Source organism: Myodes glareolus, chromosome 20 (assembly GCF_982192425.1).
Source record: "Myodes glareolus chromosome 20, mMyoGla1.1, whole genome shotgun sequence".
Lineage (NCBI taxonomy): Eukaryota > Metazoa > Chordata > Mammalia > Rodentia > Cricetidae > Myodes > Myodes glareolus.
The window spans coordinates 26,278,121-26,299,056 of record NC_142045.1 but is presented as its reverse complement, the minus strand read 5'-3'; the positions used below and the strand labels follow the sequence as shown (position 1 = coordinate 26,299,056).

Below are 20,936 nucleotides of genomic sequence, written 5' to 3'. Positions count from 1 at the left end.
AATATCTGGCCATTTTTATGCTTAGAGAAAGGATCTGTGGTTTTGACGAGCTTCAAACGGGATAAGAAAAAGAAACCTTTATTTACACATTTTACACATTGGTTCCAGTAAGAGACGGCCAGCTGGCCCCTGGTCCCTACACATCAGTGTAGTCATAATAAATGCGCACTTCCGATCTTCGGACGCTTTGCAGCGATCTGATGCTCTCACTCCTCGTTCTTATGTTTGATTTCTTGAATAGCCTTCTTGAAAAGGACCTACACATGAAAAAGTAAATGATTGGATCCAGGCACACATTGCATGCAGACAAGAAAAGTGTCATTTCTTTGCAGTAATAGAGAATCTTGTGTGCCGATTCGTCTAAAAGCCTGTCTAAGTGGCTGAAAGTGAAGGGGATTCTGCACAGGTGATATGGCAGGAAGCAGGTGAAGAACACAGCCACGACCACGCGGATGCTCTGGTTGTGCTTTCGTTTCCGGCTCGACTGACTTATGAATTGCCTGCTGGATTTGTGGATGTATCTGGATATCGCTATGTAGCATCCGATCAGAATCACCAGCACAGCCGCAAACAAACAGCTGTCAATGTAGGTGACAGCCGTATGCCACTTGGCTCCCAAAGGGCTCTTGAGTGTCATGCAGTCATGAATATTTTCCTTAGTTGGCTGAACATTCGTTAAGATGATGTTTGGCAAGGCCAGAATGGCCATGATCACCCAAACACAAATCGATAAGACTTTGGTAAAAGTTACGCTGTACATACGAGAGTCACCAAAAGGCTTTACCACCTTTAGATAACGGTCGACACTGATCAGCCCAAGGAACACGATGGACGTATACATGTTCGCGTAGAACAGGACTGAGGTGTATCTGCAGAGGATAAACTCGAAGTACCAAGGTCCAAATCCCGCATCACGGACGATTCGGAACGGGAATGTCAGGGTCATTATGAGGTCAGCTACCACGATGTTTTTGAGATAAAATATGAAGCTGGTTTTATTCCTGATGTGGAAGAAGATCCACACGGCCAGACCATTCAGCAAGATGCTTGCCACAAATATAACTAGGTAAAGCACTGGCAGGATGATGGTGTCAAACTCATTGTGATTGGTGGAGTTCTTTCCATGTCCCACACTTGTGCTGTTTGCAGAGGGACTGGCTTGACTGTAGAGCTCATTACCTGCAGGAGTGGAAACATTCATGTTAGTACAGCCGCCGTCCATAGGGCTGCGCTGATGCTCTCAGTGGGCCCATTATCCCAAAGATACAAAAATTATTCATGTGTATGTCTGTGTCTCTGTAAGTGTGTCCTGTGTGCGCGACAGTGTCTACAGAAGATGTTAGAGGGTCTCTGGTCCTCTGGACCTGAGGCAATTGTGAGTTCTTGACTTAGAATCCTCTTTGAGCTGATTCCCCTGGGAGAGCCCGAAGCACTCTTAACAGCCAAGCCATCTTCTCCAGGCCCTGCTCCTGACATTTAAAGTAGTACCCGGATAATGTTTTGAGTGGCTACATAATTGGTGACTTCCCCTTCCCTACATTTCAAGACCCTTTGATTCGCTGTGACAACCTATTGAAAATGAATATACTATATCCATATAAAACCCTGGTGTTTAGTTCAACATTGGGTATTGTTACACATCGAAGCAGCAGTACCTGAGGCAGAAAACTGAAGTTTACCGAAACAGTAAGACAGAACATGGACATTATATCAGTGTGTCCTTTGACACGTCTATTCTTTATCACTACCTAAGCTTTAGGCTCTGCAGTCACCCAAACCACAAAGTGAACTAATAAAGCACACACAATCCTCAACCTTTGTTTCCTGAAGTTTATGTAGGGACTGTTGTTGGAAATAGAAATGTGGTTTTGATTTCTTTTTTCAGAAAACAAAAAATGGCTTTCTTCTTAAGTGACAAAGTCCAGAGTAGAGCTAGCTCTAACTTGTAGATTCTGTTAAATCTATTCTCACTTTACTAGAACAAAAGCTGTGAGTAGATAGGACACTACTATAGGATCCTGGTTTTGGATTATAATTATCTACAGATACTATATACTATCTAGTACATTCATCAATAAAGTATATAGTTATGAAGATTTTACATTCCTGTTAGTGTACAAATTTATTATCAAAAATATATTGTGTAAAATGTGTGCAAGAAAAATATATGTAGGCTGCTACTTTTGTTGTTATTTATAAGTTTAGATTATACCTGCTCTGCTTGTTATGAATTTGCAAGGAATCCTTTTTTTTTTTTTTGACCCTTTGGTGCACATGATGAAAGGCACTCTAATACCAATCTGTTATTGAGCTAACGAGATGGCATGCAGGCATTTGATTCCTGCATCCGTCTCCTGTGGGAACTGAGGCAAACTTGCGGTTAAGTGAGGGATGTAAAGCTCCAGTCTGTGCTGTGGAGCATCGCTACTCTTCATGATGTCAATGCTGGCTTCCCAGGACCGCTCCCACCTTGGAGGTGAGCTGCTTGGTGAAGTGTATGCCAAAGTAGAGCCTCTGAGGTTGACGGACTGGAGGTCTATTGAGCAGTCTCTGCCCCGGGCACCCTCCTGACTCTTGCCCTCATTCTTCTCCTTGCCTTCTTCTCTGCACAGGATGCTGATGCTCTGGAAGCTTCTGCCTCTCCAGTTTCCCTTGGAGCCATTTCCTCAATAACTCTTTCAACTGTTTGACAGACAGCATAAACCATCCTAGCTTACAAAGTCATGGTTCAGATGCAAGGATGCAGGGAAGGTCATTTCTGATTGTTTAATCCCCACTAGTTAATAATAACTTATCTTAATGATATTTTAGGATGATTTTTGTTTAGGGAACAGCATGAATTTAGCTCTTACTTGCCCACAACGCTGTTTATTATATATTGTTTTCTTTCTTTGAAGAAGTGAAACAGGAAAGGCAGTTCTGATGATTATAATCCAAACACAGGTTCTTAAATTACCACCTGGAATCTAAGTGTGGGTTCTTTTTTCAAGAGCTGTCTCCCCTTTCTGATAGTTTCTGTCCCTTTCATTCCTTGCTATGTTTTTAAAAACTGGTTTTCCTGGCCTAAATATCCCCGTACAGGTTAGTAATTTGTGCCTCGGCTTGCCTGTTAGGAGACTGATGGTATTATTAAGCTTTACAAGTTCAAAATGCCTGATTCAGCTGCCCTCTCTCTTCTGCTTCCAGTTGGAGCTGCTGCCCTGACCGTCTCACTGAAGTCTGCTTTGATTTAATAAAGCCATGCAGTCTTGCTGCTTCTTTACCAGTAGATCCAAATCAGCATTTGAAGGCATTAAAAGCCTAAGAAGCGCCGCTTTGCTGAGCTTCAGACAGCTATGTGAATTGACTTACCTAGTTAAGCTATTACCTACCACTTTCTTCTTACTGGGGAGAACACTCTGGGAACACACAGGAAGCAAAGTAGGTTTTAATCAGGGTAAAAGCTCAGCTGAGTGGCAAAGCTTATGAAGGAACAGCGATGTCATTTCTGAAAACGATGTATGTTGTAGCAATCACGTATGTGTTGATTTTGAAAGCCGTTGCGAGGGTTAATAGAATTCAGTAGCTTTAACCCCCTGGGTGTGGGGTATTTCGGCTGTTAGTACTGACTCCCTGTGAATACCCATTGTGACCTAGAAGAACACATCCTTCTCTCCCAGTATTCCCGGTAGCTGCTTGTCTTCCATATATTATTATAATATTCCAAGGCTTAATTATATAGACAAGCACTCTTATTAAATGATAATGTACCTAGCAATTATGGTTACTATTAAAGGTAGTCTTCAATCAGAATATCAAAAGAAGTCTCTGTACAAGTCTATCTCATTAAAAAAAAAACTAACAAGATAAAACAAACAAATCAGCCAACCAACTAAAAAAAACAAAGCAGAGTCAAAACCAGAAGCAAAACCCTGAAGCATGAGTGACTTCCCAGTGGTCCTTGGCCTGTTCTGTGGCTTTGAGACAGTCTGTGTTGGCACTTGGATTGTGCTTGCTTGCAATATCTGCCTTAGCTCATGATCAGAATTAACCTTTTGGAGTTCGGGCCTCCCCAGTTCCATGGGGGTAAGCCTAGCCCTGGTTAGTACCTCATTTACAAATTCCAGATTCATAACACAGCTTAAACAAATGAGTAGTTAAAACCTCTTCTGGGCTAGTTTGAAAATAATTTAATAGTAGACAACTATGGTACCTAGGGAGCAGGGTAAAGACCACCTGTGTGCTGCTCTGAAGGACTCCAGAGCTTCACCCGGAGGGTGCTGCTTGGCTTCTTGTTGAAGGAAGTCAGCGCCATGTGCTCCCCAGGCAGCAGCTCCCATTGTGTGTTCTCCTTGGTCCTTCAGATCTCCCAGTGGGGATGTAGGTTTACACTCCACTGTTCCTACTTAGGAACAGCGGCCATTAAAAGGCAAAGGCTTTTGTCGCTCGTTTGGTTTCATCATGTTATTCTTCCAGTAAAGAATGTGACCAATTCAGGGACCTTCTTCAGTGCTTTAGAGCTTGGCCATTCGTGAAGAAAAATTAGAAATGACTTTTAAAATAGAAATACTGTTCTGACATGTTCTGTGCTTCCCAGCATGGCATTCCCTGTTTATTCTGGCGCCTAATATAGGATGATGGTGGAGAGGGATTAGCAAGAACTCCTTTGCCGGTCACTTCTCTGCCTCCTCACCTTAGATCCTTCTCAGCTAACTTTAGAAATGCAATGACAAGCAGGAAATCTAATCCCATGGTTGCTTTGATTCCTGTATGAGTGTGTATGTGTGTGGGGGGTTAGAGAAACCTTGAGAGCATATGTATGTACATGCCAGATATCATGCTATGTGTCACTTTGACATCAGAATTTAGCCCAATGACAATTCTCCACTGCACTGTCCTTGCTCTAGTTTCGTGTTTGTTGCATGCCATATTGGCCAGACCAGACAGACTTTTATATCATTGTCACCTCCATCCTTCCGGGGTCCACTTACTCTTAGAACGCCCTCTTCTGTAGTTGGAGTGGGAGTGATGGCCGCAGCGAGGCAGCATCCCAGCACTGCTGCCTTGGGTGAGTCTGCTCTGCTGCTCAGCGGGGTGTGTCACTCTGACACGGGGTATTAAATTCTCAACATATGTCACTGCCCTACCTACCAGATGGAGTGAAATAATAAAGCCGTATAAATTATAGGTTGTCAAACCGTGCTACAGAGGCCCTTGCAGGATCATCTTCTAAATAATTACCTAGTCGAGTAGGTCAGTGTTACTTTTGGCCTCCTGGGGAGCCTCAGTAAACCTTGGTGTTTACTATCAAATGAGGAAAGTAATATGTACTTTACTTGGGGTTTAAGGAATCTCTCTCAAATATTCTGTTAATCCCTGTCCTAAGTAAAGATAGTGCTGAGACTGGCTAAAGTTTTAAGTCAGTTGCAGCAAGGCTGGTTCACATCAGTGATGCTATCCTGAATGGCTGGAAAGAGAAACGGCTTTCAGTTGGTTCCGAACTATGGCTCCCCCAAGTCATGTTAGAATACAGTTCCTTTGCACGTTTGTCTTTCGCTTACTTGGTAGTTTTGCAAGTGTCAGGTTGAGCCCCATTCTCTAGTTGTGATGTGCTGTAAGCAGAGATGCATGTCAAGAAATAGTTGGGGACAGTTGAGGCACAAGGTCAACAGAAGTTATTCCTGGTTTGATTTCTGGGGAGAAAAAAAAACGAAAAAAGGAAGAGTTTATAAGTACCTTACATAGAGAATGTTATTCTTTCTGTAAAGATGGTAAACCACCAGCAAGACATTGTGAAGCTCTGTGATTAGAAAAACAACATTGTGGATTTGAATATCCTTGCCACAGAAGAGTAATATGTATTTTTATCTGTTTTCAGTTTGCTGTTCAGTGTGACCATGTCTGTGTGGTGTCCTCTGGATGCCACAATGTGTCTTTACAAAAGTTGCCCAGTATTTTGTGTGTGTGTGTGTGTGTGTGTGTGTAGTAAAGATTTGGGTGTTTATTCTAAAAGTAATGGGAACAAAGTACAAAGTACAAAGAAGGAAATGACACCATGACACCAAAAATCTTTTTGGTATCAGTGCACCATGCCAGGAGTCAGATCTGGATGTTCTGCTTGTAGTTCTTCCAGAGGGAGAGGAAAGTATTTTGGAGACACACATGGATTTTAAGGGTGAAATGATGGCCTAGATGTCAGAAATATCAGGTCGTATGAAAGTTGAATCTTTCAATTCTTCTTAGACTGATGGGCAGATGTTTATTTCAGTGGGTGTTTTCTTCTGTATCACCTTTGGTTTCTTAAATTCTTAAAATTGTCAGACAGATTACTTGTGCAAGCTAGTCACTCTCTCTGAGCTTGTGTAAGCACACTCTATCCTATTGTGTACTAGTGATGCGGACAAGACATAGATTCAGATCCTATGCCTATTGTTAAGAAAGAACACATCTAACAACATTGCTTTCTCTGAGAACTTTGTCAGGCTTTTCAAATTTATGATAATCACTGCAATTTTCATCTCGGAAATGGAATGCCAACTGCAGTTCCAAAAGATTTCAGTAAGGACTGTGTAAAATAAGCTGTTCAGCACTTCCATATATTCCAAAATCTCGGCTTATTTGTTTTAACTTTATTTCTGTATCATAGCCCTAAAAAATCCCAATCACATAATAAATGCATATATAGTAAGATTAATATATAATTGCAGGTGGTTATTTTTAAAAACTCCAACACTGATATGTATAGGTATTTTAAAATAAAATTATTATTTTATGCCTGCGTGTCTGTCTGTGCATCGTGTGTGTTCATTGCTTATTGAGGCGAGAAGAGGTGTGTGCATTGCCCATGGAGGTGAGAAGAGGATGTAGGATCTGCGCTACAGATGGTTATGAGCTGCCGTGTGGTACAGGAAGAACAGCCAGTGCTCTGAACTGCTGAGCCGTTTCTCCAGCCCGTATACAGGGGTTTTATAAACGGCGATGCGTTTAGCATTCTTTGGTCTCTGGAGGTTCAAGTTTTGCCTATAAACTAACCAGCCATGTGACTTCTGATTAATCCATGTGAGCTTCTTATAATTGGACTGACAGCCCAGTCAAATCTCTGTCAAGACTCCAATGCACATGAATTTATGTCGCTTCCTCTTAAGTGGATTTCCATTAAGGATATAGTATCATTTGAATATTTGCTTTGTTAAATCTCTGTTGCGCTTTGTGAGAACTATATTCCTTTTCCTCTCAGTATTAGGGTAGAGGGATTATCTCACTGGATTTGAGAGTTCGCAGTGTAGTACATCTGTGTAAATCCCTTTTCTGGCCTTCGGGTGCTTTACAGAAAGCACATGTTATGCAGTATTGTACATTTCGAAAACTTATCTCCTGACCCCTCCTTTTGCCATCTTGAGTCCCCATCCTTCTCTTGGGTGTTGATCAGATAGAGACGGCATCACGAGAGCTACTTTGAAAAGCGTACTGTTAAAGGAAAATGTGCCGATGAGCCGTTTCCTCTAAGGGAAGTCACATTGTTTCTTATGAAATGAAACCATGTGGGCCTTTTATGAGCCCTCGCTGATGCTGTCCTCACGTTCGCAGCTCATTCCCAAGTAATCTCATCCCCCTGTGTGTTTGCTGAGCTGGCAGGGCAAGAGTGCTCTAGGGCTCAGTGGGTCTCAGCCTGCACAGTGAGTGCCGTCCTCTTTCCTGTTTGCAGTTAAACGCTGAATGTGGCAGTGGAGAGAAGAAAAAAATTATTCCTTCAAGTGAGGGATCCCTTCCCTTCCATCCCAGACTAGCTCTTTGGAGACAGTGGACCACTCCCGGCACCTGTAGCTTTTGGAATACCCCCAGGACTTGGATGCAGTGGGTTTCAGAAGGAACTGCTTTTGGCTACTGGAATATAGATGATTAGGGATTTTAAATTCCTTGAGTACTGTCCTTTTGTTCTTTTTAATGCAAGGCAAGGAGGCAAATCCTTACTTTTAATTGCCATATTACTGTTAAAATGTGAAACCATTTTAGCAAATGTATGGGATGGAAACCTCTTTAAAATATCTGATTTTGTTCCCAGGTCGTGCCGTCTTCCTTTTCCTGGTTGCTTTCCCCTAGGTGCCGTAAGAAAGACAGCAGACGCCTGACCAGTGGGCACAGAAATGGGAGTGGTCCAAGTTGTTTCCATTTCGCAATTCTAATGGAATATTTGTATTTAGCGTGCGTGGAGAGGGTTTCTGAGTTCCCCTTAAGAAGAACACTGTCCATTTAAGAAAGGTCAAAATGTTTGCTGAGCTAAACGTTTCATCGGCAGTACTGGAACAAATGGTCAGCATCACTGTAGCTTCCCGAGAAAGGAAGGAGATCAGAGGGCTGACCTGCTTCTGAGGAGCAGCCCTAAGGGCATGGGGTGCATACACTGGTGCCAGAGGTTTGGGGATTATGGGAAGACGGTGATGTCATACAGGCCAAGAAGAGCACTGAAGAAAGGACACATGACTGGACATATGCTGTGGGAAAGTCAGATGGCAAAAGACAGCTCAGTGCCTTTGGATCGAGTCCTGTCCGTCATGCTGGGATGTCTGATAGGGGAGAGCAGTGGGGCAGGTGCCTGATGACCCTGCACTGAGTAATGCAGTTGGCGAAGAAGCTATTGCAGACAGTTCTTTAACTGTTACTGCTATGGGAAGGAAAAAGAGAAGGCCAGAGACAGAGATATTTGGAGATGGGTATAAAGGAGATAGGTATAAAAGCAGTTCGTTTTTGGTTTTTGTTTTTGTTCTTTTGTTTGGTTGGTTGCTTTGTTTTTTTGAGACATGGTTTCTCTGTAGCTTTGGAGCTTGTCCTGGAACTAGCTCTTGTAGACCAGGCTGGCCTCGAACTCACAGAGATCCACTTGCCTCTGCCTCCCAAGTGCTGGGATTAAAGGCGTGGGCCACCACCGCCTGGCAAAAGCAGTTTGTGTCATTGAATGGCTCTTATGACTGGTGGAAGAGTTTGTTAAGCATTCCATTAAATGCTTGTCATTGTGAAATTATATTTTCCCAGTGTGAATAAAACAAACAAACAAACAAACAAACAAACAACCCCCCCATAACTTGTCCTGACTTCTAGCTGTACATGGTGATGCAATACAAAACCACAAAGATTTGATTCAATTTTACCTTTGTTGCTTTTCAGCTTCCTGACTCTCCATTCTCACAAATGTAAAATGAATATGTTCTATTCTGTTCTGGGGAGTGAAAACCAGGCCTCAGTTTACACAGACACCAGCATAGTTGCATATGGTAGGCTTCCTGCTGTCCATCCCAGACACGGAGCTTTTCCTTAGAGGAGGGCAGCAAGGCACGGGGTGAAATGAGTCCTTGCCCTCTTGTTTGAGCTGAGACACACGTGTGGTTTGTAGCCCCAGCTGCCTCTCATGGACCAGCTGGAGCTTCCTCTTCCTTCACACTGTCCCAGCCTCATCTGTGTGTATCCACACTGCCCGGTCTGCCTCTCAGCTTCCGGCCTCCCTGAGGAACTTCCTGTGGAGGGCCCTGCAGCCTCTTCACGTCCCGGCCCTCGCATCTCCTTATGAAGATTGCTTCAGGTGTCGTCAAGGGCTGCGTTCCAGACGAAATCAGTCATGGGTGGGACTCCTGTCCTGCCTCCTACAGCTCCCCTAGCTGATGAAACCGCTGAAGAATGTGGTGTCTGTGGGTGCCCCACATTTCACAGCTGTTCCCTAGTGAACCAGCCTAGGGGCTCACAGGCCTGCTCTCTTCAGCCACCGGTACCGTGCCTCGGCTAGTTGACTGCGTTTTCCTTCTGGCTGTTTTCAAACGAGGGTGTAAGGAAAGGGTTCCCATGTGCTCAGGGCTTTCTACTCGGAGACTCTTGAACTACTCGTAGACCGGGGCTTGGTTTTGCAAGCAGTCTTGAGGACAGCCCCGTGACCTAAATATTTTATCCTCCCAGCTGTAGGACGATAAGTTGAGAGGTTCTAAATGCCTTGCCCTGCTTCACACAGCACATCCGGGGTATGGCTGGGAGTCCTGTCCTGTCTGACAAAAGCTGGTCACAGCTCCTTCTGTACCGTGCTAGGGTCAAAATGAAGTTCATTTTAAGTGCTAATTTCCTTGTGCCGGTCAGGAAATTGGATGGGGTATTAGGTAGAAGGAGGAGCTTGATTTCTTCTTACCAGGCACATGAAAGGAACTGCTGGAGTTAGGGTTTGTTTGTTTGTTTGTTTGTTGTTTTTTGTTTGTTTGTTTTGACACGAACTCTGTTACATGGATCAGGAAGCCTCATAGAAGATTCTGGATGGGATCTTCTCTTGGCAGCTGAATCGAACTTCCGCCGAGTAGGCACACTGGGCATCAGCCTCCTCTCCCTGATGGGAGGAGTTCCTGCCCACAGGTGCTGGCACTCCCTGGTGTCCCCCCCTCCTCTGAGCATCGTGTCTCCAGCCCACAGGCACCTGATTGCACAACCCTGGGTCTGCTGCAGTGACAGTTTACTCCTGTGTGGCCACACTAAAACCCTAGGTGCACTTTGATCCCTCCCCCACTCCTGATTTCTCTTGCATTACATTAGAATGCTGTAAAATCGTCCCAGTTCAATAACCACCCCCCCTAAAAAAATTGGATTCAGGAAATCATATTTTTTATACCTAACAGATGTTCTCCTCTCCCCAGGTGTTTGTTGGGGCTGCCCTGTGCATACCATGCGGCTGGTAGACACTGAATTATCTCTGAGGTTCACACCTAAGACTTTGCTTTTTTCACAGCGGAGCTGGACTTGGCTTAGTCCTCTATTGTGGCCCTTAATGTAGATCAGGATCCGGAGCCTAGCATTGAACTGCTCGATGATGGGGAAAACGGGTGCCCTGCTCTTATTGCTTTACAAGTGGCGGAACAGGGGCCAGTGTTGGAGACAGACCTCGGCTCTCTGGTTACCTTGATGGATGCCCAGAGAGAGCATCACCATGTAGGGATGTGAAGTGCTGCTGTGGGCACTCGGCCTCGTCGTCCACACAACCCTGATGTGCTCTCAGACTTGTTGGGTTGGAGCTCAGCCTGGGTGGAGAGCTGCTTGTCTGAGTCAGGGAAACTCCCTTCTGGGCAGGAGGAACCTGCAAGCGTGTCATGCTGGACCACAGCTATGGGCTCCGCAGGTTGCATCACTGCCTATCTGGTTGCAGCCTGGAAGGTGGCTGCCTGTGAAGGCTTCCTCCCTAGGCGCACTTGCTCCTGACAGAAGTTTTAGGTTTGCTATTGGCGGCAGTGGTCCAAAGTGACAGAATGTGTCTATGCCTCTTTCTTGTTCTCTACTCTGCACTTTGCTCTCAGGAAGCTCACATCTCTTATTTGTTAAAATTTCAGTTTCAGTAGGTTTTTTACCTTCTTTGCTGGAAAGTTCGAAGTCTGCCAGGCATTTAGGAATACCAGTGGTGGCCTTACATTGCAATGGTAAAGACGTAAGAACACACAAGCACCAGGCACAAAGCCTCTGTAGAAACGGGGAAAGGAAAAACAGCAGCAACAGCAACAACAACAACAAAACTTGCTTAAACCCGGGAGTCGTACCACCTAAGAATCCCTTCCAGTTTGATGGAAGTGGTATGAAAGAATGAACAAATAGGAATATTTCCCATAAATTCATGCACAGCAGAACACCTGGGGAAAAAGAAAGTTACCTCACTGGTTCTGAGTCACGTCTTTTTGTAATGGCATTAGGTCACTGTATTTAAGTTTAATACTATTTACATTAATGGAACAGTTACCTAACTTAAGAGACCATTTTCATTTGCTTCCCCCTAGTTTTCTTTAGCAGCTTGGACATTCCAAAGCGAGGTCTTTAATATGAGCAGCCATTGTACTTTGTGTCAACATCCAATCTCCCCCCTCCCTCACAGAAACCAGGCACCTCATCCCCACAGGTACACGTGGGTGAAAACACAAAACTCCTTTCTTGCTCACATTTCTCTCTCAAAGTAATTTCTACTTAAGTATCTTGTAAACCTGTAGCACTTTTAAGTAGTCATTCTTCAAAGGATAGTATATGAATAAAAAGAATTCTTCTGGTTGTTACTATAAGCATAGAACTTTCCAGTTAGAGTGAGGAGCCTCTCTGTTTACTATTTTCACCTGCTGAGTTCCTGACCATACCCATCTGCCACTGGGCAGCCCTAACATTCCCCACTTCTGTCCTGGAACTCCCTCTTCTTTGTCTCCTAGGTAGGTTATTGATAATTTTTAAGTCTAACTCATTTGCCGTCTCCTTGAAGTCCTTCCTGATCGTGCACCATGTAAATGGTTTTTGGTACCTGTGTTGTTGCTTGGTGGCCCATTCCTCCAGCTGTGTATTCAGTGTTTGTAGTTCTCTAGGCTGCCTGTGTGTTCCTGCAGTCTTCTCTTAGGAGGGTCTAACCAGGATGCCCAGAGTCATTGCTCAACAAACGATTTGCTTAATGTTAGGATCACAAGGAACTTGGCTTCATGCTGACCTCATCCTACATAGGTGGGTGTCTGCCATTCTTCCTGTTCCCCTGGGAATATCTTTCGCCTTTCCAAGTGAAAGAGTCCAAGGAAGGACAAACTAAGAGAACAGAAAATGGGCAGTTTTCAGGCTGTGAAGAAGGCTTCTCAGACAGACCCGGGAATTCTGTGCTCCTGACCAGCTCACTGGGGAGGGATTGCAAATTTAAACACAGGTACTCACACCCAGCAATGTCAGTGGGAGAAGTGAGCCCAGATTGCTAAGGAAACAAAGCCAGCATCTGAAGAGACAGGAACATGTTTGGGACTATCCTCAATCTCTGTGCTACCCAACTTCTACTGAACCAAACACATCCAACATAGATAGATAGATAGATCAATCCTCAGTCTCTGTGCTACCCAGCTTCTATTGACCCAATCACATCAAGCAAAGATAGATAAATACATAGATTATAGATAAAATTAAAAAAATAAAAAGTTAATTAAATGATTGCTAATGATGCTCTGCTGTATGTGTGGACCAGAGCCTACGTAGCATAATCCTCATCAGAGGCGTGGTCCAGCAACTGATGGGCACAGATGCAGAGACACACACCCAAAGATGAGGCAGAGATAGGAGAATCCTGTGAAAGAAGGGGTGGAAGGATTGTAGGACCCAGAGGGGTCAATGACACCATAAGAAAACTCACAGAATCCACTACTCAGGACTCATAAGGGCTCACAGAGACTGAACGGATCTTCAGGGAGTCTGCATAGGTCTACCCTAGGCCATCTTCTTATAGTTATGGTTGTGCAGATGGGTGTTCTTGGGGACTCTTAACGTGGAAGTAGGATGTCTCTGACTCTTTTTCCTCTCTTGGTACCCTTTTCATCCTGCAGTCCTGATATTATGAGGGTATTTCCTAGTCTTGTTGCAACATGATAATGCCATGTTTGGTTGGTAACTCTGGGAGGCTCACCCTTTTCTAAAGGAAACATGAGGAGTGGATCTGGGTAGAGGGGATGTGTGTGTGTGTGTGTGTGTGTGTGTGTGTGTGTGTGGTGGGGAGACTTGGAGGAGAAGAGGGAGGGGAAACTGCAGTTGGGATGTAATAAATGGGAGAAGAATAAAAAACGTCAAAATGTCATCAAGTAACACTCCATAGACTCATCTTTTTAAAAAAGAGGGGGGGAGCATAACCCAGAGGGCCTGACCTGAGGGAGTATGGCCTCATCTGCAGGGACAGTTACCTTCACCCCTGATTTCATTGTGAGGATTTTGCCTTCCCATTTCTCTCTGCTTTTCTCCTAATCCTTATAGGACCTGAAGCTTAGTTGGTTGGAACCTATCCCAAACTTTCTCTTCATTTTTATTAACTTCCTCTCACTTGATTCCATTTTCTCTTTTAGTTGAAATTTATAAGGCTTAAATTTTTTGATAATATAGAGAACTTTACAACTTAATCATTACGTTATAATTGATTTGAAATTTATATTTCTTCAGGATCTCTGAACTCTTTTTTTTTTTTTTTTTTGGTGATGGTCATAAGAAGGCACTTTTTATTAGTCCACACGCCACTTCTAAATGATTCAAACCATCTGGTGCTAAGGAAGTTTGGAAAGTTAGAATCATGTCAGCTAGGGAGAAGGAGGAGAAAGTTTCCTTAGAGTCATATGAAGAAGTCTTAAGGGGAGCACATCTAAGGGAGCCATGGGCCTCATCACGTGATCTTTCTCTGCCACTTCAGAATGGCTGTGCCTGCACTGAACTTCCTGTCAGCACCTGCAGGCATCGGGTCCTCATTCCTTCCGTGCTCACCACAGTCTCAGACTCACAGGAGAAGTTCTTTCTAGTCTCTTTACTCAGAAGGTTCCTGTTTGGGGATTCCTATGAGGTGATCAATATTTATTTCCTTATTCCTGTTTCCTATATAGGAACAATTGTCTTGGCTACCACTGTCAAATGGATAGGGATAAGGAATTTGGCGAACTCACATTCTTTTGTTGCTTTAAATCTCCCTTTTATCTGTCTGTCTGTCTCTTTATGTCAGTCTGTCTTCTGCCTGTGTATCCCTACTGTGCGAACTGTTTCCATGTGTGTGTTTGAGGTCAGGTTTGTGCCTACATGCATGTTCTCCTATGAGTAGAGTTAGAGATTGATATTGAGTGTCTTCTTCAATTATTCTATATTTTATTATTTTAGACAGGTTCCCTCACTGAGGTGAGAGTTTACCAATTTGTCTAGACCGGCTGGCTAGAGAGTTCTAGTAGATCCACTTATCTCTGCCTCATAGTGCAGGTATGACTGAAGCATGCTGCCGTGCCTGGCCTTTTATGTGGCTCCTGGGAACCTGAACTCAGACTGGCAAGCACCGTGCCAACTGACCGTGATCCCCACCCCTTTCTTACTTAAATTTCATTTGAACATTCTTACATATTAAGCGTCTCCTTCTGTCTGTCTGTCTCTGTCTCTGTCTCTCTCTGTGTGTGTGTGTGTGTGTGTGTGTACATGTGTACATCCATATGTATATTTGGACCAGGCAGAGTTTAAATAAAAGGGATAACCCTGTGAGTCCATTGGAAGTAGTACTTAACTGTCATGAAATTGAGTTGTTCATAGAAGAGAAGAAGGGGGCAGCATGGGATATGCATCCTCTTATGATAAGTGTCCAATGTGGGAGTGACTTTGAGATAGTGGTATTGACTTTGTCACACTGGAACAAATATTAAGGTAGATAATTCCTGAGAGTGTCTTTCAGATTAGAAAGGGAAGGGAAGACAAAGCCAGCCCCGCCTCCTCAAAGGCTTAGTGTGCCAAGGTGTGTTTCTCTCAGGTGCCTAAAGTTTTGAATACTTGAATAGCTTCTGCCCAGGCTGGCTAATTAACTGGTGACTGGCTGATCTGTGGTCTCATATTCGCTGTATACAGAGAGACAGCACCGTGTCCAAGCACGACAGTGGACAGTTGTGTACCTACTAGATACCATTTCTGGTTTTCAAGGGAAAAAAATGGAGGTAACCTTTGAAGTGTTACATTGGTGACTCTCGACACAGAACTGTTTTGTTTGTTTTGGATTGTGTTTAGCATTTTGGTTGTTTACGCCCAGAAAGTAGGAAGGATCTTTTCGGTGAAGGGTATAAGGAATGTTGACATGTACCAGATGTTTGTAGTTGAACTTGCTAAAGTGGTCAGAGTGGTCCCTGATTTGATGGTTCCAGTCTACACAGGTGCTATTATGGTACAGGTGCACTACCTTCAGATACCATTAGATCTTCGTTTAGTGATTTGCTTTACTGCACCCTTTTGGGTGTATGGCTCCCTGTCTAACCTTGTTTCTCCTTATACTTGCAAGCTCACAGCTTATAAATAAAACTGAAAAATGCAGCTGCAGTTTCTTCAGTTGTTTTAGCAAGCATCTTACAGACCTAACTAGCAACTTCCAGATAACTGACTAGCAGATCTAAAAGAACACCGTTCTCAAAATGAGATCGACTCAGACAATTCTGAACCGCTGCAAGCCGTCATCCCTCTTAATATTTCCGTCACATCTTCACAGTTCCACTTTCAAACAACAATGAGAGAACTCTCGCTGAAGTTACCTGAAGATACTGGCTTAGTCCTGTAAATCCTGAAGGATGACAATGTGCCCAATGATGACACGCCTTCTTAGTGTTCTTCATTGTTCTAACTTAGTGACCTTTCCTTAAGTGGTTCATCTTCTGTTTTATTTATAATCTCTTGAGAGTGGCAATCATGAGAAGGCATGGAAGTGCAAGTCACCTACCCCAAAGAAAGTGGCAGCCCTTGGCTTGTCCCACCCAGAGGCACTTCATGTTCTCAGCCTGAGGGTCAGCCCAGAGGGTTGGTGCTGGGATCTTTAGGAATGAACCAGGCATCCTGTAAACACTCTTATTTCTTTGACTCCTTTGGAAGCTCCTTTGGTCTAGTGATCTTGGGTTATTTAGTTCCTGTTCTTCTCTGACCTTGTTGAGGAAGCCAACAGAATCAATTTCAATAAAGGGTATTTAATAACAGATAGCTACATAACTCACAGATTGGAAAAGTAGAGTTTTGCTGAGTTGTGTGTCACCCAGAGATTTCCCTTCTTTGGTCACAGATTCTGTTCAGGCTTCAGACAAAAACCCTCTGGCAGCCCAGAAGCCTCTGCTTCAGTCTCAGGGACAACAGTGTTAAACCACAGGGTTCAGCTGGTGGACTAATGCTTTCATAGGCCTAAAGCATCTCAATTATTTTATGTTTATTTTAACATATTCAATTACACTAGGTTCTTTATTAAAGAGCTCTTTGGTGGGGTAGGTACCTAACCACTCTACAGAGTCGTACCACCATGCTCATAGGAGTGTTAAGAGACATTGCCATAGCACAGACCCTTCAGAAGGATGCTAAGAGATTCTGCTAGGTGCTGTGAGAATTCCCCTTTCCACTCTGTCACTGCAGAAGTTGAGGCTTAGAGATGTTTTGTCAGCAAATCTGTATATTTGGGCTGCCCGCCCCTTTATTCCCGCTCTCGGGGGACACAAGTTAGATCTGGATGTAATTCATTCTGAAGCCTGTGCTCGCCCTGCCTCCCCTGCAATTGTTTCCAGGTGAACTGCTGTTCAGGTCATATCATAATCTGGTACCTCCTTTGAGACACCTAGGAAGCATTATCATCCTGTAGTATAGAAAATGCTCAACACAGCGAGATGGTCTCATCTGATACTCAGAGAAGAGAAGCAGTAACTCGTGGTGAGTTCAGCCAGAACTGAAACCTTTGAGAGAAGCAGGCGAGTGTGGCAGGAAAGGTTCTCAGCATTTGCTCTTCATGCTGCGTTATGCCTGTTTGCTCTGTGGACAGCCCAGATAGCCCGGCGGGGGAACTGCTACACAGTCATCACTAATGAGTGGCTTAAGATGATGGCTTGTGTTAAGTACACTTAATTTTGTTAGATTTAAAGACCATTTGTTAGAATCTGGTAGACAAACCACAGGACTGGCAGAAGTAGACAGAAAAGGAGATGCGGGGGGAGACACGTTTAGCAGTAGAGGTCTGCACGTCTTCAGCTGTGGAGTGAGAATGTCCTTTGTTGGGACAGCATGTTAGCCAGTATTCAAAGAGGAGGCAAAGGGTTGAGAAAGGGAAACGTGATGCCTGCGAGTTAGAAGAGAGGGCAGGCCCAGACGTGATGTGCGGAGAGCTACAGTGTTCTTACTAAATTCCTTTGGTATGGAATTTTCAACTTAGACCACTCAGGTGTGTTAATAAAACACAAAATATGCCAGTCCGGTACCGGGTAGAGAATAGATGTTCTGTTCCACTTCTTCTTCCCAGTGAAAGGTAGCCCTTTTGAAAATCATGGCCAGGTGAGGTGGAAGCCAGGCCGTAAGTGCTGGAAGCTTGAGTCACCGTCTGCGTGCACACTGATGTCAGGTTGCACTTGTGTTTAACAGCTGGGTCACATTCCCCCCTTACCTGGGCCTCTGCTGTTGACAGCGCTAAGAGCTGCAGCGGGCTAAGAGCTGCAGCGGGCTAAGAGCTGCAGCGGGCTAAGAGCTGCAGCGGGTCCCCGTGTTTGTATTGTAGACCTTCCTAGCCATGGGCAGGGGAGCACACAGTGGCAGCGTCCATACCGACTCTACAGAACAGGAATCTGATTTGTTCACGCGTCAAGGAGCTGGCAAGGGAAGGAACTGGGGAGGGCCTGTTGCTTGCCCTCCGCCTCCTCTAAGGAATGCAGCTGTTTGTGGGGAGCCTCGTGTTCTCTGGTAACCAGCCCCCATAGCTCAGCGTTTCACTTGGTGTGTGGGCATCTAGAGGTCCAAGAGAATTCCAGTCACCCTTGAGTCTAATCCCTTCATTTGACCTGAGAGGAAAGGAAGTGACTTTGCAGGGGAACCAATTGGGTTGGGCATTGTCAGCCATTAAGCCCATGTATTCTGCTGAGTCCCAAGTTTTCTAACTAAACCAAAACTGTAGTTCCTGCCTGTGCTCTGAAGATCTCAGAGGGAAATCATTGGGGTTTCACTTCACTCCCTGTCCTTTATCACCCCGCTTCCCCTTTACTGGATCTAGAGAGGGGTGTGTGAGTGTGTGTCTGTGTGTCTGTGTCTGTCTGTGTTTTCACTGTAACTTTCTTTGTTTTAGCACATACTAAGAGTGGATGGTCATTTTTGAGTCCTGTGTTAACTTTCTGTGCCTTTCTTAGAGACAGTATGAATTGTTTGTTCCTTCAAGAATGTGGATGGAGCCCTAAGCAAAAGCAAAGCAGAGCAGACCGACTCTCCTGAAACAACCTGAATCGGAACATTCATTCCAGCTTAGTTTTCTTCTCCCAACACTCCCACAAGCAGCAATCCTTCTCAGCGGACCACCTTAAGTCACACATCCCATCTTCCATTATGGCTTTCTTTGCCTCGGCGCCATCCTTAAATATGGAACTCAGTAATTAGATTGCCCCCAGTCCCTTCTCCCAACCTGAGAATGCCCACAAAGCAAAAGGAGAGCTGCAAAAACCTGAAGACAAAGTCTTCCAAAGGGTCTTGGAGAGTGTCCTTGACCCTCAGTTCCACGGGGGGGCAAAGCCAAGAAATGAGACAGACTTTGCCTCTGCCTTGCCCTACCCATAGATTTACTACTCTTAGGCCAAATTAGTTGATGTCCCCGGTGCTGTAAGAAATGGTTAATGTGCCGACCATGAAAGAAGATTGAGTCTGAGAATGTGATATAAAGTTCTCTCATTGGTAACATCCTAAAATATGAATCAGAAAGTTACTCTACCCGGGGCTCATGGGTCACTTAGAGTCATTTAGAAGAGGTGACACCCGCCTGCTGACTCTGCTCTTTCCTCCCTGCAGTAAGCATTTCTGAGGGAGTTCGCCGGGGAGCAGATCCGGCTGCTGTTGGCCTGTTTGTGAGTTGCCTGGCAGTTTTCTTTGGGTTTCTCCTGACATGTTTTAACATGATTGCTTAAGGCTTCAGGGTGAGGATTGCCTGTTCTTTGCTGGAGAATGAGAAAAACGCGAGTCTCTTTTTGAATCAAAATGAGACAATGGAGACAGAAAAAGTATCTTTTCTTTTGATTTCCTTTAAAACAATATGTATAAAAGCATTGGGCCTTGGGAAACAGGAGCCACAAATATGGTCTTAAAATCTGTGTTTTCACCAAATAGACATGACTACCAACACGTCTCCCCTTTTGGAGGCACAGGTTCTGCCTGCCTGAGCCGGACAACGGGCAGCACTGTGACCTCGTCTCCAGGGTGTGTGTGTGTGTGTGTGTGTGTGTGTGTGTGTGTGTGTCTGCGCGCGTGTGTGTGGGTATATGTGTATGTGTGTCTGTTTCAGCCCTCATTTCAATTTGTACTTTTTCTTCAGACTCCAGTTTAAGGAGACACACAGTTGTATTCTTAACAGTGCTGTACGCTACAAAACATTGCTTTTAAGAAAAATGGAAAAATAAAAAACAGATAAGAAACAAAACAACTTCATTTACCTTTCATTGTGGTGGCCAGCTGGCTGTTCACTTGATTCACAGTCTTCAAGTTGAAGCAGGCTCCTCATCTCGTAAGCAGGAGTAAATCTCAGAACTAAAGTTGGCAGCGAAGTAGATTTTCTGGTAAAGCGTTGGAAATCTGCATTTTTGTTGCTGTTGTTGTTGTTCTACCAGGGAAGTTTGGTGGGCGCTCTGCGGCCCTGTGGAGATAGTCCTTTGGAGCACCTTCCAAACCGACCTGCCCACAACAACTGGAGCAACTTGCTTGCTTGCTAATGTATATGACTCACATTGGAGAGAGATGTGGAGACCGGGGAAGAACATTTCCTGAACCAACAGGAACCTGGGATGATTCACCTAAAGGGTACCCAGAAGGCCGGGTCAGTGTCAGAGTCCAGGTGAGGAGTGGAGGATGAAGTCTCAGGGAGAGTCTCACTAATTAGCTCTAATGTTCAGGTCTATGTAGATTTTTATTATTAGGTTTTCTATTGATATTTAGAAGAGAATGTATTTTATCACCATTTGCTGGCCAAATTCATCATAAGAGAAATAAGATTATACACACAAACATTCATAGTATAAGATTGCACCATGCATATGTGCCTGCCTGCCTGTATTTGTGTGTGTGTGTGTGTGTGTGTGTGTATGTGTGTGTATGTATGTCTGTGTGTGTTGTATAGTGTATGCACATGAGTATTCTTACCAGGCTCAAAAGTAAGCGCCTTTGTACACTAAGCTATCTTGCTGGCCCAGTAATTTACTAAATTTACTAAAGGGAAATTCTTCAAAAACACAGCTGCAAATATCTCAAGTGAGACTAATTGTGATTGTAGTAGTAATTGTTAACTTTCAAAACCTGTAGTTTTCCTCCAGTCTAATAAGTTCTGTAGACCCGTCTTTATCCACAGACATACACACACCAATACAGCTAGTTAAAATATTTTAAATTGAGCTTAGAGGGCAGGTTCACTAAAGGTCTTGAGTGCCATTCTTTTCAAAAGATAATTCTTAAGATGAATG

The 20,936-nt window shown here is 44.2% G+C and overlaps 2 protein-coding genes across 13 annotated transcripts in view; one reads left to right on the top strand and one right to left on the bottom strand.

The window, feature by feature from the left end:
• Window positions 1-20,936, top strand: part of Med12l (mediator complex subunit 12L) — a 316,360-nt gene that overhangs the window by 195,602 nt on the left and 99,822 nt on the right. The window lies entirely within an intron of this gene.
• On the bottom strand, window positions 63-20,186 carry Gpr87 (G protein-coupled receptor 87). 5 transcript variants are annotated; one of them, XM_085676483.2, is made up of 3 exons: window positions 19,917-20,186; window positions 5,541-5,672; window positions 63-1,179 (listed from the first exon to the last, which is right to left on the bottom strand). In XM_085676483.2, exons 2-3 carry the CDS (start codon window positions 5,572-5,574, stop codon window positions 137-139), a joined length of 1,077 nt encoding a protein of 358 aa, XP_085532609.2. In that variant the 5' UTR covers window positions 5,575-5,672; window positions 19,917-20,186; the 3' UTR covers window positions 63-136. The 5 variants fall into 5 exon arrangements, with proteins under 5 accessions (XP_085532609.2, XP_085532611.2, XP_085532608.2 ...); XM_085676485.2 differs by lacking the exon at window positions 5,541-5,672; XM_085676482.2 differs by lacking the exons at window positions 5,541-5,672; window positions 19,917-20,186 and adding an exon at window positions 4,971-5,520.

Coding starts and splice junctions, on each gene's coding strand:
- Gpr87 (XM_048424631.3), bottom strand. CDS start 4,319: ATGGGAGCTGCTGCCTGGGGAGCACATGGCGCTGACTTCCTTCAACAA. Junction 1,180..4,192: donor GTCTTTACCCTGCTCCCTAG/GTACCATAGTTG, acceptor CCACTCCTGCAG/GTAATGAGCTCTACAGTCAA.